The 26419-nt window shown below is 39.1% G+C and overlaps 2 protein-coding genes and 1 long non-coding RNA gene across 6 annotated transcripts in view; 1 reads left to right on the plus strand and 2 right to left on the minus strand.

The window, feature by feature from the left end:
- bbox1 (butyrobetaine (gamma), 2-oxoglutarate dioxygenase (gamma-butyrobetaine hydroxylase) 1) overlaps nucleotides 1-10163 on the minus strand; it is a 24408-nt gene extending 14245 nt beyond the window's left edge. The window contains exons 1-4 of one of the 4 annotated variants that reach the window (XM_084343226.1): nucleotides 10015-10163; nucleotides 9329-9393; nucleotides 5812-6274; nucleotides 3906-4020 (exon numbers count right to left, since the gene is read on the minus strand). In XM_084343226.1, coding sequence (XP_084199352.1) covers nucleotides 3906-4020; nucleotides 5812-6219 — 523 coding nt within the window. In that variant the 5' untranslated portion in view covers nucleotides 6220-6274; nucleotides 9329-9393; nucleotides 10015-10163. The other 3 variants (XM_084343229.1, XM_084343228.1, XM_084343227.1) reach the window with 3 other exon arrangements.
- LOC311251222 lies at nucleotides 8279-21881 on the plus strand. Its single transcript, XR_014621371.1, has 3 exons — nucleotides 8279-8449; nucleotides 20608-20673; nucleotides 20806-21881. It is a non-coding gene; the product is annotated as an uncharacterized lncRNA (long non-coding RNA).
- fibinb (fin bud initiation factor b) lies at nucleotides 12031-16063 on the minus strand. Its single transcript, XM_084352060.1, has one exon. The coding sequence runs from the start codon at nucleotides 15546-15548 to the stop codon at nucleotides 14925-14927; it is 624 nt and encodes a 207-aa protein (XP_084208186.1). The 5' UTR covers nucleotides 15549-16063; the 3' UTR covers nucleotides 12031-14924.
- Nucleotides 21882-26419: the final 4538 nt, after the last annotated feature.

Consider the following 26419-nt stretch of genomic DNA (forward strand, 5'->3'; position numbering starts at 1 on the left):
TTCAGAGACAACAAACCTGACAGCACATACTAGTTGGTTACATTTTTGACGAAAGCTGCCAACTGCTCAGTGGCCCATAATGAAAGAAAGAAACATGGAACAAAATATGGTAAAATTCCAAAGCGGACCATTAAACACAGCAAAAACCTAAAATACAGTGTCCTAACAATAACGGTATATTGGGATATTAAGAAATGTAGCAAGAAAATGTCTGTGTTAACTCCTCAGGGTTGGACACCAGGCAGCTTGAGTTCAAATTCCTGGTTACACATGCCTACAGGCTCAGGGATTTGTTCGTTCCCAGGGAAGGAAATACTGACAACGGTGTGCTTGTGTTTGCTAAGAACATGCAGCTCTTTTCTTTCTCTTGACCCTCACTCTAAATCGGTTTTCCATATGGCAGGGACAGAAGGGGGTCTGAATGAGGCTCACATTTATACAGACCTCAGCTTTTCAGAGGGTCCGCTGCCTTAGCATGTTTCACATGCAGACGTTCTGTGCCTCGGTTCACTTTTATCTGGAGTAGATGTGCAAGGACAATAAACTGGTGATGCTGATAAATCACATGTGCCTCCAATATGCTACAGCTGACATTTGAAAATAAAGTTTTACCTGAAGAACTGACAGAACAGTTACGATGCATGGAGAGTCATTAAAAGGAAGATTAACTGTCTGAGAATGAAAGTTAATAGTAACCTTGAACATTTGCCTAGAAAATATTCTATAATGTGTGAGAAACACAAATTTAGTGCTGCATCTAATGATTTCTAGATTAGACGATTTGTTGTTAGTCAGAAAATGGGGGAAAATGTCGATCAGTGTTTCCTAAAGCCCAAGATGACGTCCTCAAATGTCTTGTTTTGTCCACAATTCAAAGACTTTGAAGGCTGACTCAGAATTGTTCTTTTATATAATTAAATAAATATTCAAACTGATTAATAGATTATCAAAAAAGTTGTGGGGATTCATTTAAAAGTAGACAACTAGACGATTAATCGTTGCAGCGCTACACAACTTAAACACATTCTAGCTGATTTCCCTATTTAAGACTGTAAAGTAAACATGTTAAAAGCTGTTATTTCTAAGTGTCCTTGAATGATACCAGTTCTCCCTCCAATAATAACTGCTGCTGCTCCTGCTGCTGCTGTTCAACTACACACTGCGGTTTGAGTTGCAAAACTCCATAGAAACGGTAAAAGCAGAAGAAAAAACATTACTTCAGACATAAGAACAGGAGGTATAGTACAGGCTGAATAATATCCCCAGAGCTCCAATTTTCATATTGACCTCACAGTGTCCCGAGTGTGCTTAACTTTCACTGTTGAGAACACTTTAACAGGCAAACGTGGGCCTGTAAAATCTAGGTGCACTGCATGAAAAAGGAAACAGAAATTCAAACTGTGGACTACGCTTCAGTGAGTTAACGTCATGGAGAAGTAAGGAGTGACAATGTGAGCAAAATACTCGGAGGTGAACGCTACCTTTCCCGATTTTTTCTGGTGCAAAAGAATTTCAGGCCGGTGCTCATGAGGAAATAATTAAACCCAGAGTGTGTGTGCGCCCACGTCATCTTGTATTGTATTTTGGTGTATGAGCTTAGCAGTATCTTCCAGGAGCGCTCCTGGCTCTGCGCTGAGAACGGCTGAAAAGAATCTCCACTACAAAAAAGCCTATCTGTCTGTAAATTGCTATGAGGGGGATCTGTTTACACTTCAACATGAATGGAGGAGCTCTGCAACACCGCACACACACGACCTTAATCAGTGTGGAACAGAGCAGGAGCCGCTCAGCCCTGTGGGTCCTTCAGGACCACGTGTGTGTACACAAACCGACTTCAGTCCATCCCCCGCTCCACTGAAACGCCGCTACCTTGTTCCATAGCTAAACTTTCTCCTCTGCTGTCTGGCAGGCTGTAAAGTGTATTGGGCCATTGTAAATGTACTGTAAAATGACTTCTCTTTCCAGTCTGTAGAAAATCCTACTTCCTTAACAACCCTGTTATGTTACTGAGAAAAAAAAATGTGTGGAAAGAAGAGTTTAAATCAGGGGCATCTTTTTTTCTTCAGGAGAGGTTAGTGGAGAAAGTTCACTAATTTTTATTATAACAGCTACACACAAACATCAGAGCGCAGCTTCTTGATTAAATGTTGATCATGAACAAGCCTTTTGTCCAATACCACTCAATTCCTGCTGTTCCCACATGCCAAGTGTTAACCTAATACATTTACATTTAGCAGACACTTTTGTCCAAAGCGACTTACAATAAGTACACTTGTCACAAGAAACAAACCACAACGTCACTGCGATAGAGTAAGAATTAAAAATAGAAACAATTTTCAAGCCCTCATCTTTCCTTTGTGAGGAAAGACCGGATCGTGCGGATAATGTAGAGGGCAAATCTGATGTTGGGGGTGCAGGATAGTCTGTCGTTGTGGATTACGGCCGGGTTCCTCGTAGTCGATGAAGGCGATACTGTGACATCCTTGACAGTGACCGACTGTCACTGTAAAATTACATTCAAAATATTAAGCATGTAAAACACCTAATTAAGACTTTTTTTTTCAGATAATTTTAATTAACACTTATTGTATTATATTATATTAACAATTATTTTAAAAGTAGGAAAAAAGATAAGAGAACTAGAGAAATGATGACTGAAAAAAGTCCATAAACCTCTAGAGTGCATAAATCACAAATTTCACTTTTTGTCATTTTACACTTGTGTCAGGGTGAAATTAATTTCAGCTGAGTGCTGTGTTCACTCTCTCTTTCATGAACCAACAATGGGAGATGGGAAGCAAAGAACTAGACATCAAAACATAAAAATCATACAACTGAAGACAGAAATTACTGTTTATCTGTAGCACTGCTAAAGCAGAAGCACTTTCAGTTTTATTTTTTATTCTGACTTTAAAACAGACATTGAATGTCATGCTGGAATGTACACAAGTACACACTCTCAATTGTGGTTACAGCGATGGGAAAATATGAAAATTAGATCCTCTTGTTTTCTGTAATAAATCACAGTGAATGTGGTCACAGTGAGGAAACTGTCATCCATGTCGAGCTTCATCGGGTCTGACGGTTTGTTATTCATGTACAAACAGGTAACACTCGCTGCTTGGCAAGCAGACGAATTTCTGTTCGAAGATACAACTTTGAAAATGCAGTAATTCATGACAGTGTTTTGTTCATGCTGTTATTTTTTAGGAAAGCTGTGTTGTGATTCATGGCCTTCTTTAAAATACATCTCTTTAAACATTACATCAACTACAGGGTAATCAATTCGAAAGTGATCACACCAGTACGGTTCAGTCAGTACTGGCCTTTCATTACAGCAGTTTGTATGAACTATGAAAATCATTGTTTTTTTTTATCTTATCGGTACTACCACAATGACTTCATTTGTGCATGCATTCAGTTTATACATCTGGGAGGAGATGAGCACATTGTAGTTTTCAAGTACATCAGAAAGGCTCTGCATAAAAAGCCTCTGACACACAATAAAGTGACCATTGGAATTTATTTTTTAAGTACCCTGAATTCAAACTAATGCAGTTCACCACAACAGTCCTGTAATAAATCCTCCATGTGTGAAGTCTTTAATGTTCAGTTGAAACTGTTTCAGAGAGGGTTTTGACTCACTTTGGAAGCTGTAGTTTGTAGTGCTGTTAAACAGTATTTAACTGTTAAACTGTATTTAATTATATTGAGAGGTGCTTCTGTTATTTAGGCTCCCCTAATGATATAAATGAGGCGGACAAATAAATACAAACACCCGTCTATAACACAATACAACAGCACCTCAACCTCATCTTGCAAAAATGAATCACCTCTCTAAAACACCTTCAACAAAAACTTATATTAAAGACAAATGAAATTTAAATTAGAAAAGCTGGACTCACTGTTGAGGAAAAGTTCCTCCTGCATTGCTCGTCTGGCAGCAGGAGAGAAACAGCGTTTCTTCAGCCACTCTGCGTCAAACACACTGGTGTGTTGGTCCGGCCACACAATGGACACCTGTGGAAAGACAAAAGGCTTATTGATCCCAAAACTGGTCGAGACATTTTAGCTCTTCTTTTCTCTCCATGTTTCCACCTCTTAATATTTTGTAATTATGAGCCATCAAATGAAAGTGCACCATCTCTCTTTCAAGTTAAGAGTAAATGAAAACCTTTACTGATATAGATATCCTTTTTTTAAAAAATACTTTAGATTTTAGATTTTCTTATTTCTCATTTCCGGAAATAATATTCATCTGCCCCTTAAGGATACACTTTAAATATGCCCTTTGATTCATAAAACTGAGAAGGAAATGCTTTTTTCCCTTTTCAAATAAGGATTTCCAATGTTTACCATCTGCTTTTTTAAAAACTACTCATGGAGGATTTTGGCCAGTGTGTCCTCTAATCTTTGTCTATAGCCAGAGGCAAGGATGAAATTATTTTTGTGCTATTCGAAAACACACACTCACGACGATAAGCTTCTCTCTGTAAATCTTGGCACAGGAAACAAAAAACAATACAGTATACTTATTGAATTTGATTTCTATCAACAAAAGCAAATGGCACAAGGTAGCTTGGCAACACTGTCACGTCAAAGCAATCTGTTTATATCTGGGTCCCACTCGAGGGGCCAAACCACCTTTGCGAGCAGAGGGACGCAGGTGGTGTCTCTGGAGGACTTAAAGGTCAGGCTGAACGTGTGCCTCTGCCAAAATTAGATCGTCTTACCTCACAGTCTATCACCAGGCAGTTGCCCTCAAACAGTCAGCAAAGTGTAAATTCCATCAATAAACAAGATTCATGATACCAAAGTATAGTACAAGTTGTGTTGTTTAACACACAAAGATAAATAAAAATGCAGAGTAATAAAATAAAAAATGTAAGGGGCTTAACAGTTTCTTGAAAGTATCATACTATATATTCACCTTATAACAATAATATCCCACTAGGTAGTGATATTGTGCAATGAAATGAAGGATTTTAGAGGTTTTAGTTATTACAAGCGTAACGGTAAGTGAACATGAAACTTAATACATCCAAAATGTCCATTATCACCATTCAGGGGAATTTTAAAACCGAACCCAACTACAGTATTAAAGAAAGTTAACGCTGAACTAGGATGTAGGCTCTGTAAAATGTACAAATCATGACATTTATGGGGCTTTTTCACTGGCACTTTTGGCCACATCGAGTCAAACTAAGCCACGCTGATTTACCTTTCCATTACCATTCCCAAAATGGAACATTTCGTATCCGCCTGCTAGCAGGCTGCAGTGACGTCTCACAGCCAACCAGTGCCAACACCTCTTCTCCCCCTAAAACAAGCTTGTACTGCAATTGCAAGACCAATGTCTGTTCAAGATACCAGAGCGACAGGTGTTTTTAAAAGTTACTGTGCTCTCAGTACTTCTGTAGCTTCTATCTGAACCTCTAGTTTCTGTCCTGCATCCCTGTTCGTACTTTCAGATATCTGCTTTATTTTACTGCTCCATCATGTTCGCTTTCAGCTGGAAGTCGCATAACATTTCCTGATTTTCTGCTTCATAATAAAAGCTTCTGGATAACTTCATTGTGAAGAATTTATAGGAAATGAAACGTTTAGCTCGCTACTCTTCAATAATCTTGTAGGGAGAAGAGTATTTACAGTCGCTCCATTGACCACTACTGAAGAGAAGCAGATTATTAGTTAAAGACACACCAAGCAATTCCCCTGTTGTTGTGGAAATGCAAATCTGAAGTGTCGAGTCAAACCAGGTCAAGCGAAGTCAGTAAATGTGTATGGAAAAGTCAGATAGTAGCAGCCTACCTTGTTGTCATTGAGGACCTCCACAGTGTCGACCCCTGTGTGGATATCAAGATCAGCCATCAACAGTTTCCGGGCCTGAGCTGACTCCAGGGTACACAGTGGACACTGGCAGTTGTCTCTCAGCCATGTGAATGGGTACAGACTTTGGCCTCCATCCTCCCACTCCACCTCCATCATCCTCTCCTCATCGAGGGCCCTGGCATGCCTGACTGAGTGGGGAACCAGAGGGAGGGAAGCTGACCCCAATGTCTGCTGCCCACGAAGCTGCACTGCGGTCAGACGAGAGGACAGCTGACCTGCAGACTGTAGTCCTGGTCTGCTACTAGCCCTTAGAGCCTGGTAGGCAATGGCAGAGCTGCTCCTCTGCAGGGCAGGCAGGGCGACACGTGAAAATGTACTCATCCACATTCTGAATGGTTCTCTGCAGGCAACTATGTCTCTTGAACAGCAAGGACCAACAACTCTGTGGAGACAGAGACAGAGAAGACTTCACTCTTTCAGCTGTGATGTTTAAAAACTAGGTGTGAATAATAAACTGAATTTTACAAGTTACAAAACAGCGAGAGTCTCCTGCCAGGCTAAATTTACTTATGTCACAATTCTAAACAAATGAAGTAGCAGTATATCATGAGTACATCATGAGCCAGAGTGAGGATGCTAAAATAATGCACGGATGAGTTGAAAAGCATCGACAACATTTTTTGCAGCTTAAATCTTAAGTCTTATCTACTTTACACCCGAATCAAAGAAGCAAAATCATGGTCCCACACAATGCCAAAATGTCTCTGAGCTTTTTCAGGGGGCTTTGGGAATTATGACTGTAGTTTCTTCTGAGCCTGGGCTGCTGACAGTGTGTTGGTAAGATCTGGGCAAAGCTGCACAGCAAAACAGCAGCATAATTTGAAGAAACACAACAAAAGGTGCACTGTAGTCCAAACTCCTGCACTAGTTGAGCTGTTTTCTTGTTGCAGCCACAAAATTATTTAAAGTGTAACTCTCGCCAAAATGCAACCTAAGCTTTTTTTTTTTTGTGAAGGAACCCGAGTCAAACATTCATGTAAAAGCATAATTACGCTGAAAAAGCCACTTTTAAGATTTACCATATTTTCGTTTTCAGGTCAAAATAATTTTCAATTGCGTGCTAGGGGCCACATTATGGTAGCATCAAAATCGCTATTTTTAAAATACTAAGAAGACTCGACACAACATGAAACTTTGCTCGTAGTATCACCAGGGTCTCTACACATGAACACAAGCATTGAGAACATTGTTTGTGTACACAGAGTTTACTCAAAAGAAGGTTTTTGAACAACTCACGCTAGCAGTAGCTTGCTCCGAAAACGAAAATACGGTAAATCTTAAAAGTGGCTTTTTCGTCGTAATTATGCTTTTACACAAAGGCTTGACTCGGGTTCCTTCACAAAAAAAGCCTAGGTTGCATCTTGGCGAGAGTTTCACTTTAACTAGGGTTTCAATTAACCATTATGTTCCTCGCTGATAAATCAGAAAACATGAAATTGAAAAGTTCCATACAAATCCATAAGCAATTTCCTCAGCCCATAGTGATGCATTGGAATCACTGTATCAGTCCAAAATTCAAAGATATCATTCAATTTACTATCACTTTAAGACAAGGAAAGCAGCAAACTGTCACATTTGAGAACCTGGAATTTTCAAATATTTAATCCTGTTAACCAAAATGTCAATCAGTCATCAAGACGTGGCTGGTTAATCACTAAGTCGGAGGCCAAAAAGTTATGGCTTCACGATATTGTAAAAATGTATTTAAAATGTAAAAAAATCATGTAGTAATTGTTTTGATAGATATAACAATAATGATATGATTCAAGGTTGTAGGAATGATCATTTTTGCTTGATAACTTTGGATTCTTATGGAACTGAATGGATATGAATCCTCGGTGATCTATATTACTGAACATGGCTACTTTTCATCATTTAAATTCCCCTTTTATTCAGAAAGTTCTTCAAATAATCAGACTACAGCAGTCTACAAAATAAAAGCTGCATCTTTACAAAAACAAAACATTTATCCATCTGCAGTGCCTTGAGTGTTTATTGTAGTAAATAGTACACATATTGTACAATTGTATTGTTTTCACATGGCAGCTTTAAGATAAGGCACCTATTGACTCACACATTGCTGCACACACCTCTCTCAGAGTTGGACCACAGAGTTGAAAGCGCATCTTTAGATCTTGGCTGATTAGCAGTTATTATTTATGGCTGCAGATGTTAGCTTCAGGTGAAAATGGCGAGCGTGATTAGTAATTGTTGTGAGGCAGATATCATGCACAGCGTGGGTCTCGTCCTGCCGGTCATAAAATCCGACATGTGCCCCAAGATGTCCATTTTAAAAAATACTCTGAGTTACATAAGTATGGTTAGCCACAGTTCAAAGCATGGCAACGTCACAATGTAACTTTATTGTCCAGCTGAGGCCCGACAATCAACAATCAACATGAGCTGCAGACCCTCAATTATGCTCTGTCTCTGCATCAATGCAGAATCCTTCACGTCTGCATCACGATGCATCGTATAATCAAGAAACAGCTTTTAGTACCCATCTACAGAGCATCAGCGACATCGGTGAAATGAGACATCGGCACAGAGTCCAAAGGTAACTAAAACACAACACCCACACCAGCCACAGTCTGTTTACCCTGCTGCCAACTGGCAAAAGATACACAAGTATCCGCTACTGTACCACCACACTACAGAGCAACTTATTTCCCCAGGCTGTGACCTCCCTGATCCTCAACACACCATAAAACAGATGTAGCAGGAATCAGACTCTAAGATTATTTAATTTTTAAACCCTTGTTTAAAAAATGACAAATAAATTGACCTTGTACCATGTTTATTGCACTTTGCCATATTGTGGTTTCAATAAATTGTGCAGCCCTACAAAAATTAATCAATGCAGCTCTCATTGGTGCCAACAACAGTGACATCAAACACAAGTTGATTGAGGGACTGACACCATAAAGGCTTTTGTGTTGAGTTTTAATCTAGCACCTGCTCTCTCTCTTCCTCTTCGACTAAGTTTGGGCGTTTGTTTGCTTAGCCAGGCTACTTGTAGACATACGCCTCCACTTTCGCTTGTTTTCTTAAACTACCTAGACAGTTTATTCAGGCTGTGACATCTCTAGCAGCGGCAGGGTCTGAGTTTGTTTAGCTCACAACATACGACCACTGAACACAACAAAGCAGCGTGTGAGTCTCAGCTAGCTACCGGTGCTGTTGCTAAGTGTAGTTCACTTCCGTCGCACATGACAACAGTTCCATCCACTATGTCAGCCAGCTTTTGAAAACTAAGCTAACCGGCTTGTAAGCTAGCTGGTTCAAAACGCACCGTCAGTCTCTGCTCGTCGTGTTTACATCCTGCTCTCACTTTCAAAGCTAACAGAGAAGCTACCAGTCGAGCCTTTCTCACAGCTTTTTAAAAGGGTTTATGTTTATTATTTTTATTAAAAAGTTTCCCACCAGCAGACGTTACCTGTAACCGCTGATACGCTGCCGTCGGTTCCTCGTCCCCCTCAGCGGCGTCAACACAAACACCGGCTGTCAGACAGTGAGAGAGAAAGTAGGTGAAAGGTTGACGGGAGGCTGGACTCGATGACATAATCCCTGCAAGTGCATGACCGTTGCCCTACTTTTCAGTCTGATACCGAGTCCTGAGCCAACAACGTTGTGTTTTATTAAACAAAGTGTGGTGGCCCCACCCTGACAAAAGAGGTTTCTCCTCTTTTAATTGCTGTGTTGATAGAGAGGGCAGTGGCTGCTCAACCACAAAGAGTCCAGGGGGAACAATGGTTTAGTGGGGCTCCCTGTTAAATGAGTAATTTAACAACAGTCCGTGCTGAAGCCCTGTGAGACTGCGAGCACAGGGGTGGTTTGAACTAAATACTAACACCATGAGGATGCTAACATGCAGATGTTCAGCAGCCAGTATGTTTCAGGATAGGACTTAAAACTGACTTTGGTCTTTCACAGTAATCCTAACTCTCAGACACTTAACGTTTTAAGGCTTGAACTTTAACATGAATGCTATTTAAAAGTCAGTAACTCATAATTAAGGTGGCAGTGCACACGTTTTTATGCTGTATATAATAATGGCCATACAATAATGCTTTCGGAAATTGTACGCAATATTTGTAATTATATAGGGAAGGTGACCAGTACCTGGTAGATGTGTAGTAGAGTCTTCAGTCCAAGTGAAACAAGGGTTTAACATCTGAGTTCAGACTTTTAAAGCTTCATTTTGTAATTATTAACCCGGAATCGCACACCAGGTCACCCACCTGGTCACACTGACGTGACACTGTCATGATGACAGTCCTGAGTTTCAAAGGGTAAGTGATGGTTATTATCAGTCACCTTGGCAACAGATATCAGTGCACACATGTTAATGAACAAAAACAACATTAACACTGATAGTTGAATCATGGAATAAACTTTGTGGTAAGGTATTATCCATGCTTTAATTTGAATTGAGTGTAAACCTCGCAGATGGCGAAGGTACACGATGTTTAGTGTCAGCGTGTAAACAATATGTAAACTTGCATAATAAATTCACTGTAATCATTCGTCTTAAATTATCCAAAGATTAAACATAGTGAAGGTCATTTGCCTTATGCAACACTGGATTTGATATCACAAAATAAAATGCAATAAAAAATGCAATGTAGGAAGATGGATTTCCACTAAGTAAGTCACACGACAGCTGTAGTGTTTATGACGTATGTCACCAAGTTTTTTTCCCTTCAAAATAATGGCAATTACCTGTTCACCTGTGAGAAAACCAGAGGCTGTTACCTCGCATGGGGACATACTAAGTAGGTAAAAGGTGTTTGAGGTGTCTGGTCAATGTGTCTTTATCATCATGAGTGCAATCAGACGGCTTAAAGTATCCAATGACCCTGTGTTAGTCTGTGAAACTGTCTTTGTTCTTTGCGATATTATCAGTTTTATGGAGTTTTATGGAGTTTTGGGTACAAGTGACGTAACTCTTTGACTCAAAGCTTCAGACTGTTTACTCAGCCTTATTCATGACCTTCAAACGCTGAAGCATTGAAAAAAAAAGTTGTTTTTTAGCAGACCACAGCAGAATACAGGAAAAAACAAGTTGTTTGTAAGGCCCCTCAGAACACCATCAACAGAGCTTCCTTACGTGTCTCTTCCTCATAAATACCTACGACCAGCCTCTTCCTTCAAAGCACTCATTGGGGGGCACTGCCTGTGTGTATAATTAACAGCAGGCCTCAAAATCTTGTAAAACAAGCACTTAGAGGAATTTTGTCATTTTGAAGCACGTGGCCCTACAGTATGCAGTCCTAGTGCAGTCGGCTGAAAACCAACGACCTCCAGGATGCAGCTCAGTGGGGTTCACAGCAACATAAGGAATGGTTTAATCTCAGTTTTACGTCATTAAAGGATTAATTAACCCCAAAATTCATATTTTGTAAGTATGTATGTACATGCCAGTGGAAAATTGCGTGATGTTTTGTAGTCCACAAAATATTTCTGGAGCTTCACAGCAAAACAGTGTGCAGCATTCTCTTCAGTAACAGTTGGGGACTTGTTTTAAACCCCCCAAAAAGCAGCCAAAAAACCAAAAACCATAGAATCCATAAAGCTTGTTTATCATAATCCAAGTCTCCAGAAGCGCAGATATCCCAAATTGATTTTGAAAAGATTTATTTACACCCTTTTAAAAGCTGAAATCTTCCCTGTAGCTGCTAAGCTAAAAGTGTTAGCTACCACCTCAACTGAAGCAGGTGCACGAGCTCTACCGCATGCTGATGGTGTAAATAACGTCTTATCAAATCAATTTGGGATCTCAGCACTTCTGGAGACTTGGATTATGATAAACGAGCTTTATGGAGCTTTTTTATGTTTTAAAACAAGTCCCCATCTACTCCAGCTGTATGGGAGAATGCTGCAACTCTGTTTTGCTGCAAAGCTCCAGAAATGTTTTGTGGACTGAGAAGCTGCACCCGACTTTCCATCAGCATGAGGGTGGGACTAAATTTTCATTTTTTGGCTTATCCTTTAACTACTAAAAAGACTAATAATAGTGACAATAATAAATGTTTCAATCCAAATTGCAACTCTTGAACAAGTCACACATGCTTTAAAAGGAATATCTCATAAAATTGAAAAGTTATGGCACAAAAAAACATGTTCTTGCAATAAAACTGTATTTCAAACCCAAACTCTTTATTGAGAAGACACAACACAATCTGTTAAGAATGTTGTCACACAGATTAATGTTTGACCATGAAGTCCACGAGTGCTGCCTGCAGTCTTATCTGTCCACACATTACATCCCACCACATAAACAAGAATAGATATACGCAGCTCTATTTCAAAACTTTATATAAACAAAGAATACATATTAAGGTGTTCTGTAATAAAGATATTGGCACTCACAGTATTTACTTACTTCTAATAATAATAATACACTGTACATTTTACAAGATTATACTGCCTGTGCACAACAGCACAGTAAAGGCCTTGCATTTTGAACCGTGTCACAACCTTTAGCACCGCAACAGTAAAGAATTGTGCAATGTGTGCTACAGCCTATAAAGCAAAACATTACAACAGATAGGTGTTCATATGTAAACATTTTTTGATATTCTTATAAACATTCATCTGGATTGTCAGAGAAGAACAACGATAACGTTGCTCATGTTAGGAGCATTCAACCAGGCTAAATGAGGTCCAACCTGTCAACTGAGTTTTCCTAAACTCATTTATTCAACTTCTGGGGCGAGAATCAAAACCACACACGAAGCATTCACTAGTGAATATCGACGCTGACACATAAGCTGTCCAACATGTCCAAAATTTTTCGTAATCCTCAAGTGAATCTGCTAATCTTCTCCAAAACTCACTCGTCGCTCATTATTTTTGCTCTCAAAGGACTGAATGAGCTTTGGAAAACCCTTCATCAGACGACAGTACTTATGTCTTAAAAACTGATAGTTCCTGTTCTCACTTTTTTTGATTGGCTGACTCATGTTGTAAGCCGTTGTTTTACGCACACACACACACACACACACACACACACACACACACACACACACACACACAAACCTGTAATGGTTCACAGGCACATTCAATGTAATGACCAAAAATGACCATTTACCATGAAAAGAGACAGTTTTTGGATGGACGGATAATAAGGCCATACATTATGTATTGGAAAATATGACTGTAATTTGTATTTATCAATATTGTGTGTTTTTATTGGAGTATTACAGCGTTCACGAGTAGTGGGTAATAAGACAATTTCAGTCAGATGATATACATTCGTCTAGAGGTTTCGCCGTATCATTGATACTGCGGTAGCTATTTAGTATCTAGGTGAATTGTAAATCACAGACAAGGAACATTTTATGGCAATATTGGATCTTTTGCATCAATATGATGAAGTACTTTGATTTATTAGGTATTTTAGTTTGCTGGGTCAGCCGGAGGCAGACATTTCTGAATGGTTATCTTGTGCATTAACGATTTGTCAGCTGGCTCTTTCCCAGAAAATGTATCACAATATTGTCATATATTATTACTGTGAAAGAGGATGTCATCCCTTGTGGTGTTTCTATGAAAAGTACAATTGTTGGTGTCAGATTCCTAAAATCTTTTTGTTCAAGTTTAAAACAACACATTTTCTTACTCACCACTCGCAGTACTGTTATGGTTTTATATGCCCAGGTTTTCAAAGCAATCACTCTTGTGATTTCTGTCATGAACGCAATAGATGTGAATGAATCAGCTGTTTCTCACGGTATCAATTTTTTATTTTAAAGAACTGAGGACAATATTAACTTTATTAATTACCTCCACCAAGGACTGGTTGGTTTTGTTGGTTGGTTAGGTGGTTTGTAGGCACACAAAAAACTACTGAGCAGATTTACATTTAACTTGGATGTAGGGTGGTTCTCGACCAGGAACAGACCCCATTAACTTTTGATGCGGATCCAGGAATTATTTTTTCTCACGTTCTTTAACATTGCGAGATTCGTTTTCAACATTTTGGCTAATTTCTTAGGGCATAAAGCATTTATGTTGATGAAGAAAAATGAGGTGTATTTAGTTGGTTGGAGTGAGTAGAAAAGGGGACTGTCCTTCTGACACATGGCCCCTCTACAAAGCAGCTGACTGCTCTTTAGCTGTGTCAGTTTGCAACATATGTGCAAATAACCAAATTAGCAAAAAAAGAAAAAAAGAAAAGACACAGTGAATCAGGGCTTTGGGGGGTTGTGGTGCCTGTTTGATTATTCCAATTTTGGAGCCAGATATCACAAAACCTGAGCAAATTAAACCCAAACTATCTGCATGATGGTTCCCAGACTTTTTTTCTAGTGAGCAACTGAGACATTTCATTTCAAAAACTTCCAGATTGTTCAATTTAATAAATTTCCAGCTACAGCAAAGGTGAACTGTCCGTCTATTTTGCAAGAAAAAAAATCAAAAATGTGAGATTCCATTAATCATTTTGTGATCTCAGATAAACAGTAAATAAACTTTTGACCCACTTGATGGGTCCCGACCCCCAAGTTGGGAACCACTGCTCTAGATTTTAAAAGCGGCACTATATAGTTTTTGAGAAGAACATTTACAGTATTAATGAGGTATTAATAAGAACTCAGAAAGATTTATGTTTTCCATGATGAATAAACAAGCTGTTCTCAGAAGAAAAATAAGGTCCCCAGAGTACTGTTTGAAGTTAGAAAGGTGGCAGGGTCCGCCACATATAAACAAAGTAAAACAGTATGAAACTGTGTTGTCCTTAAAAGTAAGTTTGTTTATTCAGTCATGAAAACAACGAGTTGGTTTATTTAGTTTGTTTAGGTGTCTCCTGATTAAAATGTCTTCCCCAAAACAACATAGTGCACCTTTAATGAGAAAATGTGTTATTTTTTTGTTCTTTCACTTTTTTACACTTTTAGTTTTATCCCTGATATGATTGTACAAATTTGTCACCCCTGCCTCATGGTCACACTCAACCCTTAAAATTATTATTTTTTAAAAACAGTAACAAATAGTACTGTATTGATCGGTGTAGCAGGAACTACTTTCTCTCAGAACTTCATGTATTCGTTCTTCAGTCTGCTCAGCCTCGTGCCGTGGCTGCGGATGATCAGAGACAGGAGCTCGTGCTTGTCCTTCAGTCCCAGAGAAATGTCCAGCGTGTCCTTCAGGACGTCCCGTGTGTGCACTACCATGTTCAGAAAGTCGTCGTTGAGCCGGTGCTCCTCCTTCAGCTCGCTCTCCTGGCTCTGCTTGAATTTCACCTCCAGCTCCAGCAGAGACTTCTCCGAGTTTGTAAAAGCCTCGCTTATCTGCGCCGTCTCCCTCCGCAGATACTTCCCGTAGCTGTCCTCTCCGTCCAGGTCGTACGAGATGCTTTTCCCGATCCCCTCCAGCACCCTGGCCGAGTCCTCGATCTGCCTCTTGATGATGGTGAAATCGTCCCGTATGACGGCGTCCTGGTCCTCGTCGAGCCCGCACTTTCGCTCGTCGGTCATTTTGAAAAGCATCTGACATTTCTCCGGGTCGTCGTTATCCTCGTAGTCACCGTCCGGCACGAAGTAGTGATGGAAAGTGCCGTTGGACATCTCCGGATGTAGCGGTCCGGTGAAAAAGGCTCCACAAGTCTGCAGTGATAACATCCCGGCACACAGGAGCAAGTGAAGAAAAGCCATGATGCCCTCACTTGTCCAAAAACACGCACACAAGTATGGAAATATAAGAGTTTAAAACGTTTCCACAGCCAAAGTGTCACACCGGTGCACTATTTAACTCCAACCCGGCGTAGAAACACAAACATTTCAGTCAGGTTTAAACGTCCAAACTGCGCAGTTAGTTCACGCTTTGTTGTGGCTTTCACGTCCTGCTCACTATCCCCGTTGTCCAAGCAGATGAAAGTGTCTCTTCTCTTCCTTCAGTCGAGCCTGTCAGCCTCCATCACTGTACGTGAACAGGAAGGTTGTGTATGGAAGTTTGTTCAGCGTGGAGACGGTTGTAGCCGACAGCCGACTTCACTTGGTGCCTCAAACGCAACATCTGGATGTCTCAAGTGCCGCGCTTGGGTTTTTGGCTAATAATACCTCAGCGCCACTCTCAAATTACAGCCCCTCCGTCACTTTACAGGCTGGAGGAGGCTGCCAGCGGGGCCAAGCTGTTAAAGTCCCACTCAGGACAGGAAGGACCGAGTTTGTGTTCATTCACACAGCCGTGACAAGTTGGCATAGATGGTTTTTAAAAAGTTATTAGACTTATGAGAAATGCACAAGTGACCACAGAGGGCGAGAGCAATAAAACTTGAAACCAGTGTTGGGGGTGTAGGCTTAAGTATTTTAGTCTACGTACAAGTACCTCAAAACTGTACTCGAGTATTTCCATTTTCAGCTACTTTTTACATTGGTGTAGTGATGGCGTATTTTTGTAGGCTAACCCTGAAGTTAGCATCGCCATGGTTCCCTCCAATGGGATTTTTTAATTAGATTTTGGATTATCGCTGATTATCGCTGTTCACAGATGAACACCACTTCTCTGATTTTCGAAGCGCAAATTAAATCGCAAGGAGTAAAAAGCTAACGTTAGGCTATAAACAGACTACGTTGCGGTTGCATGACTTAAACGTCACCACCACTAAGTGTCTTACTACACAATTAGTATACACATTTTCTTTAAATTGATCAATCTTCAAGTTGTAAAGTTAAAGTTAGAATAGTTTGTAAAAATGGACTAGTGAGTAGATGAGTCCCCGTGTTCGGTGTGATGACGTTTAATGTCCGTGACACCATCTGTAGTCTCATTTAGCCACTTGTTAGCAACCGCTGTTTTTAGGACACATAAGCATTTTATAATTAAATTGTGGGACATTTAATGATGTATTTTATGCTGTAGAACACCTGTGGTAACCACAGATCTTATTTTAGGCATTTAACCAAATAACAATAAAAACCTCAGTCTTTGAGACGAGGGAACTGGATGTGCAAAAATGCTAACTGATTTCAGTTTTTTAGGACTACAAACTACACTCTAACGGGGGCAAAAATTGTATTGGCTACTTTTTACTCCACTTGTTTTTATTTGATAACTTTAGTTACTAGTAGTTTGTTTACTTTGCAGATTGCATCAAAGCCAAAGTAGCATATTTTTAAATTAATTTATTTTATGGTCAGATTTAAAGACATTAAGATTTACATTTTTCTTTTCTCTATTCTTCATTGTCAAATGCTCGGTATCGAGGTAATCCAAAAGTAATGGAGAGTAATTAAATTACATTACTTTAATATTGTAATACTTGGATTACGTTACAAAATGTTTTATCAGGTAATTAATAACTATTGGAATACTTCTTTAAAGTAACCCTCCCAACCCACCCCAGATTTTACAAAGAAAGAAAGAAAGAAAGAAAGAAAGAAAAAGAAACTGATTCTGATTGCGGATTACAGAATACACACACACACACACACACACGATTTTTCTCCTGCTGTCTATGATAGAAGCCAGTAATCCATAATTAAATACATTAAATCAAGTACTGTTGCCAACTTCAGTGAAATTTTAAATACTCACTGTACATTTTGCATAAGTGTTTTCTGTTCCATTAAGATGCTACTCACAGGTTTATGCACCAGTAATAATGATCTGATAATATAACATAATATAACTCTCAGAAGGGTTATTCTGCTGCAGGGTACTTCTGCTTTTGACACATATGTACATTTTGCTGATGTTCAAATGAACACTGACTTGAAATTGAGTGTTTCACAAAAATAGACTCTTAATTAGAGCTAAATCGGACTTTTGCTCATGTTACCCTCCACAAACATAATTTGAATTTGACTATGAGGGCTTTTATAGCTGGTTTTTTTTCAAGTGTTTATTTAACATTATAACGAGCGTGGCACTCAGCAGAGTGCATATCTCTGGGCAAGGCCACTTTAATTCAACAAAGTTTATTCAACATTGGTACTTGGTCTGAATTCCCATTATCTCAGCTGCACATCGGTGGTAGTTGCAGGTTTCTATAAGTATTTGTTACCATATAGCAGCTGAAAAAAGACTGCTCTCTATGATATATTTAAATCAAATCTCTTTTTCATCAAGATTCATGCATTGTTCTCTTAATAATGAACAATAATAATAATAATAATAATAAACGTCCTATTTTGCAATGCTAAAGAAGAGAGACACTTGCTAGAGCCGTCGCTTTATCTGTATTGACACCAAAGGTTAATGGGGTCTATTCTGGGCTGACACCAATCCTTCATTTAGATTTTGTGGAAGTCCGTTCAGTTGTCTATTTGTAATCCTGCTGACAAACCAACCAACAAACAAACGGACACGGGTGAAAACTCCTTGGCGGAGGCAACAAGGTGTAAAAGTCATTATTTAATACCATATATATGTATATGTATATGTATATGTATATGTATATGTATATGTCTGACTACAAGTTACAACCACAAGTTGAATTCAGGAGGCATTAAAACATTCTCTGAGCTCCCTTTAACACAGTGCCCACCTGTTTTTTTAGTCGCCTGCTGGCATCAAATGACAGGCCCAGTTTAGGTTAAAGGAAATAAAAATACATGTCACCTGTCGAGTTGAGCACTGAAAAGCTTTTTTACAGCTTAGAACTGTAATTTACCTATCGTTTACTCTACACTTCAAGGATTATAAGTGTATTTACTCTGGAAATAAAAGACCCGTTTTAAAATATATTCTAGTACTGAAAAATTATACCAGTAGTATTCAAAGCAGAAGGCGAATTTCACTTTGTGGATCCAAGAAATGCCATTCAGATGTAATGATGATGCTTTTTCCAGGGCGCTTAAGATGCTCCACTCGCAAAACGCAGTGCCTCAAGGGAACAATAATTGTGATCTTATATCTCAAGAACCAACATGTTAAGAGTGATCTAATTTGCTAAACCACAATTCCACTCAATTTGTACATTTATTTTCCAGTGGAAACAGCAGACGTTACACCATTTCCTACCTACGAGGAGTCCTGCACTCATTTTTCCACTGCATGAGTGATTATTCAGGGTTGTGACCTGCATAAATTAAGCTTGAGCAGTTTTAAGTGGTAAACTTGTTAAAAGCAGGTTTATAGATCCAATTTATGTATAAACTAAGATATTCTATTATAATACAAAAACAGAAAGTGAATGACTTTGTTGCATAAGCCTTACATAAACCAAGGTCTGCAGTGTGCATCAGTCTGATTCATGATGTGGAGAAATGCTCCGCAGCTCATTGTGTCCGAATCTCACCTCAACAATAACACTGAGAAATTGAAAGAACATAAATCAATAGAATAAAAAGTCCTTGGTTCAGTGTCACTGTTGCTCCAAAGTTTCTGAAGAATTCACAAATGTAAATTGTATCCTCTCCTCCAACAGTAATAAGATGCATTGGCATGTGTGCAACTGCATTTTTATGACAAACCTGCACTGCTAACTCAACTAAAACGAGAATATAGCAGCCTAGTGAAGCATTACAGAGACTGCCCTGTGACATTATCCTGCGGAAGGAATTTCAATGTGGTGTCAGACAAAATAAAAAAAAGTAAATGGAAAATGAAGTCATGTTATGGGTTCAGGGTGTGTCCCTCTGTTTTGATTTGACGTCTTTTGTGGCACATTTACATTTACATTAAATCATTTTGAAGAGGAGACGGCCTCCACCTACTCACATAGGACAGTCTCATAAAAAACAAAAAGCGAGGAGTTGTTTGTGACCTCCCTCATATTGCACTGAAGCTGGAACTCAAAGCACAATCCAGATATTTTCCTTCTCCGCTGTGTGAGCTGCTGAGGCGTCTGCATTTATCCTTTCAGTCAATATACTGGATGAAATTTGAATTTAACAATGCTATACCAACATTTGCCAGCCTAATTTCTGACAAAGTGCATCCAACTTTGAGCTAAATTGACCAAGTTGGGATACGATTCCAGTTTGGCAAACCTCTGCTTCCCAAACTGAGCTTGACTTAAAGTGACTCACCAATCAGGTCAAAAGAGTTTGTCCTGTGATTGCACTGAAGGTTTATTTATTTTACATTTTTGGGACTAACTGAGACCGACATCTGTGATTAAGTGTATTATGAGTTTGAATATGAGACATTTAAAGGGTAACTCCACTGAGTTTACAAATTAAAGTGTGTGTACAGGTCTTGGAGAGTACTACTACCGAATACAGAGGTGAAATCCTGCACATTTGTTTTCCGGGGTGTAACTTTGCCTCTCTATGAAGCCTTTTGTGGCTCCAGTAGAAGCAGTGTGTAATGGTTTAGTTGCATTGTGGGTAATGTAGGTGTAGGTGGTTTTGAAAGAAAGAAAAATGGGTGGAATAAAATATCCAATATCTCTGGTTCTGCTGTATTTCGATCATTTGTTTTAAAACCGTCCATAATGATCCAGCAGTCTTATAGGAGTGCTTTTCAAAACTCGGTGCCTATATTACCCACAATGCAACTTAGCCACTGAGTGATTACATCTTACTTCCTCTGGAGCCACAAAAGGCTTTATACTTTTTACTTACTCCACATAGGCAGTAGTCCTCCCCAAGTCCTGTTAACACACTTTAATGTGTAGAGTTGGTGGATCTACCCTTTAATTAAGACAGCATGATGATTAATAGATCCTTTTATCATCACAGGTCTGATAGGTGTTGTGTGTCTCAAAGCAGAACACGAAGGCAGAGCAGGTGATATTAAAGTGGGGTTTATTTGGTCTATTTTCAGGACAGAAGTTGACACTCAGCAAAGGCAAACAGGACCAGATGGGAGCAGGCAGGCGGATAAAAACAGGTAGAGATCAAAACTTACAAACAAGCAAACAGGAAAAGATGGCTGAAGCTCAATGACGTGGAGCTACACTGAACAATCTGGCAGTTGGATCCCATTTGTGGGCAGGTGTATATTCAAAGTGCTTGATTACAGGGACTGAGGAACAGGTGTGCTAGCAGGTGACGATTAGATGACTGGTGGGAACAGACTGAGGACTGCAGGTCAGACAGGACAAGACCTGTCACAACTGTCCATCCAGGGATCCCTCCACTGCTGCTCTCCCTGATGTTTCTTACATTCCCATGTTGTTCCTCTCTTGTTTTCCTCTCTGAACACAGTTTCTAAGGATATAGGGGGTCTATACAGATAGCAGCTACTCAAGTGCAGCTTTCAGTATATTTAGTACAAGTTAAGAACGTCAAGTTTAGTCATTTTAAACATTTAAAAAGTACACTCAAGTATATGAAATACACTTTTTAAGAATATATTTAAGTCTGTTTTTTTCATGTGGGTGTTTCGTTGCTCGGTGATATGGTTCTTGTTAAAAGGTACATTACTTTTTTGGTTTTGGGAAAGAAATTTTAATCAGAAGAGAAAGATCTTCAATGACAGACAAACTAAATAAACAACCTCCCTTTGTTTTCATGACTGAATAGACAAACTGACACAGTTTCATACTGTTTTACTTTGCTTATATCTGGCAGACCCTGCCACCTTTCCAGCTTCAAACAGTTATGGAAAAATAAATACTTCTGAGTTTGTATTAGTACCTCATCATGTAAACATTCAAATTCTGAGTTAGAATTTCTTCTCCGAAACTACAAAGTGCCCCTTTAAAAGACAATCTACTCCAATATCAAGTACAACAGATGGTAGTTGACTCTTGTGAAAGTGTAAATGATTTTACTGATTCTTGTACATCTAATATACAAATCAGTTTTGACAAATGAATCACATCAAACAGTATTACGAAGTTGTTGGATATGCAAATCATTCATATTAAATTCAGCAGTTAAACTGAAGTAAAACGTTACTAGTTTTTAAATTAGATTTCACCTCCAGATTCATTGTCAGAGTGTTGTGGTAGAATTAGGATGTCAGAGTGCTGTAGTAGTGATACTGGTCATGTCTGAAATGATTTGGTGGGACGTCAAATTAAAGCATTCAAATGATGAGAGTGGAATTTGAAATGGAAAGAAAAATTGACATAAATGTGTCATCTGCTTTAATTTGAATGGAGAATGTAACAACTTGTGCCAGCACTCAGAGTAAATTACAGAGTAATTTGTATATTGTGAAATGTCTGCTGAAATTTCTGCCACGCTCACCCTGCCTCACTTAATTAGACACAAATCCAATAAAATATGTTTTTGGCTTCATTTCTTGCAGCATCACTTACTTTGAGCCCTTATGTCACAGTTGGCCTCAAAGTTTTTCCAGACATTAACCAGAGAAATGATGACCCAGCGTTCCCAGCGACTACTGGATGGTGGCAGTGACATCATACATCATGTGGAGTTTTAGGAGTTTGTGCAGCAACTCAGGCCCACTGACTATGTGCGCTCAGACCTTGTAAAATGTAACAAAAAATCCAATATTCATTCTTATCCTTTTTCATTATCAGTTGTTTCTCCTAGTCAGCGAATCTATTGTATTTCCCGACAGATTGCCGGCCAGGGAGGATTTAGATAATACAGCAGGGAGACAGCCACTGCTGAAGATGCATGGCCTTGTCTGAGGAGCCTCAAACTATATATCTGTAAAGCAGAATGTGCTTTGTATCTGTAAAGACGACTCTCCTATCAATTTTTGCGTCTCTCTGCTCTGGTGAGAGTTAAAGCACAAGTGTGAGGTTCTCTCCTCTTACAGCTATGATAAATGTCGGCCATCCTGTTGGTTTAGTGTTAGTCTTTTATGTGAGTGTCATTGACAGAATCCCTGGATGCTTTCCAGCCTTCACATTGGGCTTGTGTAACTGTAGTATGCAGAATGAATAATATAGCCTTAGTCCCATATGAACAGATGTGTTGGATCATGATTTTTTGTTTTCGCAGCAGTTTACCATGTACTTTTTTTTCCAGCCATCATCCTGCGCACACTTTGGCAGAGCATGTGCACTGCAACAAATCTGTGATTTTTCAGTATGCTAGCTGACTTTGGTGATTCCCTATCATCAGATCAAATTTTTATTTTGTCCAAGACTTTTGTTTATGGCCAAATACCTTCAGAGCTAATGACATTTCCATTAGCCTCAGCTGCACTCTGTGTTTATGCTGCACTATGTCCTCCTCAGACGGTCCCACTTCCTGAGTACGGAAGTCTTTCTTACGACTTCGGTGTGTTCATGTGCTTCAAGTCGGAATTTGTGAGCAACAGGGACGTTTGCTAATATTAATAAATTCTATTATATTGCACAGAGCAGTTTTCTGTGATTATTTGTGCACATGCTTTTTGGTAGCTGCTGGTTGTGACGGTCAGTGCTCAGATTCATTTCCTTCACCGTTCCTTTAATTCTAAATATAATATGTTTTAAAGTGAACACTTCTGCTCAGACTGTTGTCCGGTCTGGTTATTGGTCTCTGATTCCAGGGGAATGCCCTGTTTTATTGATTTAATTAATAATTTTAACATTAATAATTACTATTAGTAATTATTAATAGTCATGTATTGTATAGTCAGTATAGTATCTATCAATCCTTGTCATTCAAATACTGGAACCAGCTGTCAACATGTTCAAACGCTCTGAGAGATAAAATGGAAACTACTTCTTTTTGGTGGCTATGTTGCAACCGCATTCAGACATGACGGAAGAACAACTTCCCAACTCGGGAAACAGAATCATCCGAGGACCACATGAATGCAGCTTTCTGCCTCTTCCAAGGAAATTCAATTAACAACACACGACAATATAAAAGTAGTATTTACTGGAAATCCAAAATCTCAAATGATAATAAAATACATTTCTTCCCAGAGCCTCCCTTCAAAAGTTTCCCAAATTAAATTAATTGGAAAAAATGGGTATAAAGGGGTTCAATGAGGCTCAATGACAAAAGAAACCTGCAGGCTGCACGGCCGTAATGCTGGTAACCCGGTTGAATGGTGACTGCATAGTCCCTCAACTAGATTACAGAAGGCTCAAAATTTCCCTCAAACAGAAAGACCAAAGACAGCAATGAAATCTCAACAGGGCCTCAACAGTGCTTTCAGAGTTTCAGCTGGACAATCTGTTACGATGAGGTCTGCAGTCTGGCATGGAAGGAATCAGAAAAACTCGAGCTATGAATTCCCCAACTCTCTTAAGCCTTCACAAAAGGGCGTTGTCACACTCTTTGTGGGGAATGGCCCCAAGCTGCTCTCACTCATTAACTAGGATTGGGTCTCCACACCCTGCACAACAGGTGATCTGAATCTAATCTGATCAATCAGAGGGATTCAGAATTTGCCCTTTTTATCTATGTTTCATATCGCTTCATGTCATATATTGCCATATTTGTATACTAAATATTTAAGGAATTTTGGGAATCGTTAGGAAAGCAGAATTAAATCTTGGTATCCATTGTGTGCTCTGTTAGCGTTTGCACATGCAGCACACCTGTTTTTGTATGCACGTCTGAATTCTAATATATTTTACAATAATTGCTGTTTGCCTTGGGTTATATTTACTGCCAAATTTTTTCAAACCATATTTTTTATTTTCTTCCTTTCCGTGTCTTTCCTTGTGTCAATCTCCTTCAGGTCCAGCAGCCCAGGCACACAGTATGCCCGCCACTCTAATGAAGTTATTTCATTTCAGCCAAAGATAATGGGCCAAGAACAAATCCATTTGTCTGCATACTCAACATCCGTGTCATTACAAAAGACATTGCAGAATGGTTGGTAATTCAGTTTTGCTCGAGAAAACTGTGTAGTACATGTCATGTGTTCTTTTCGCTGTGGTTCTGCTGTGAACTTCTGTCTTAATGTGCTAATATGGATCCACTTTTGATCTCTTTCTCAGTGATGTTTATAGGTCTTTTTCACTTTGGGGATGTTTACTGCAAGATACGATTTTAACTTGTTTGTTTTATGAGGAAAATTAATTGCCGTCCCTGAGAGATGTGCAGGATTAAAATAAGATGTTTCTGAAGATGTTATTTTATTTTGGTGGTAATTAATTTGAAACACAACATATTTAATTAGTATGGTTTGTGACTGCTAATTGAATGTCTTTGTCAGGTGAAGAAATTTCTCCATGCTTGATATATTTTTCTAAGAATTATTATATGTTGATGCAGTAGATCTTCTGTTAAAACATCCATTGAAACCAATGAACCACGACAAATTATTGGTTAAGGATAAAAACATTGGAGAACAGAGAATGACATTCATGTATTTGATCGTTTTGTTTTAAGTCTTTCTCGGACCATCCTGGCTTTTTAATGTTTCGAGGTCTGGATCAACTCGTCCCTCCAGGTGTAACCTCTGAGGTGTTTTATGATCAAAAGATGAAAAGAGTTTTATATTGATACGCACAGATATTCTTCTAGATGTCAGACATTTGGGGTTTTATTTGAAATCTTAAAAAACATGGCAGTCTATGAGTGCTTTGGCCCGAAAGTTTCCAAGTTCTTGTCTGTTTCAAATCAAGGTCTTCTTCCCTACAGTCACTGGCAGCTGCATCTTTTCATGCTAGCTCATATCCTTTGACTCACTGTGTAAAACAGAGACAGTTCTGACTAATAGACAGAAAAGCACGGACTTGTCCTGGCAGTGTGTCCGAGCACATGTGTGGCTTGATTGATCTTTAAGAAACAGAGAAAACTTCACCACAGTGAACCACATGTGAACTCCTCCTTACGCCAGAAAAGAGCTGGATTTAAGACAGCGGGTGTTTCGTCATTATTTCTGTTGAGACCAATAAGAAATTAAATGCATTCAGATTTCAACATTTTCAGAGAAAATTAAGGTTTTTGTTTGTGCACTGTATTTCCAAGTGCCGTATAATATTTAATGGAAAATCTTCAGATGCCAAACATGATTCACTCCACATAAAACTGCAATGAAGGCCGCTGGAGTTCATTTATTTGCTTGTGAGGAGCGATGACTTCAGCCTGAACACACAACTTCATATTTTATTCTTCATGAGATCAATTAACAGCCACACTTAGTAGCTAGCTTAGCATTGCTAAAGTTCGACATTTAGGGAACAGTTCTTGTTTCCTTTCTGGCTAAGAGTTAATCATTCATTATGTAAATTCTGCCACTAGAAGGACCTCTATCAAAACAAAACATGTTTGCCAAGAAAACGAAACTGAACACTGTCTTCGGGTGTTTATGTAGACTACTGTAGTGTTGACTGCCAACTGGAGCTGGAGGGGAAATGTAGGGTAAAAGAAGTGGGAGAAGCAGAGTCTCTGGTGAGTAGGCTACTGAATTCATTGAGAGTTGTCCTTAATTTATCCACACAGCCTCTATGTGTGCCGTTGCTCTCTAACGTAAGCGCACGGCTAGTGTACAGTAAAGTAATCTGGCCAAACAGCCGGATTACAGCAGATAAACACTGCATGAGTAACTCAAATAAACACAGATGTATTTATTTTCAAATCAAGCTCACTTCCCTATTGATATATACAGCATTAAACAACCACCAATGCTGATGAAAATCCAACTGATGTAACTCAAGCACAAACGTTCACAGACGAGATAATGTTTCAAAGTTTATCTCACCTTAAATTCAGTATCGTTCTCCAACTTATGTACACAACTAAATAAAATATATAATAATTTG

The sequence above is a fragment of the Pagrus pagrus genome (assembly GCF_965226575.1).
Source record: "Pagrus pagrus genome assembly, chromosome: 1".
Taxonomy (NCBI): domain Eukaryota; kingdom Metazoa; phylum Chordata; class Actinopteri; order Spariformes; family Sparidae; genus Pagrus; species Pagrus pagrus.

Coding starts and splice junctions, on each gene's coding strand:
- fibinb (XM_084352060.1), bottom strand. CDS start 15,548: ATGGCTTTTCTTCACTTGCTCCTGTGTGCCGGGATGTTATCACTGCAG.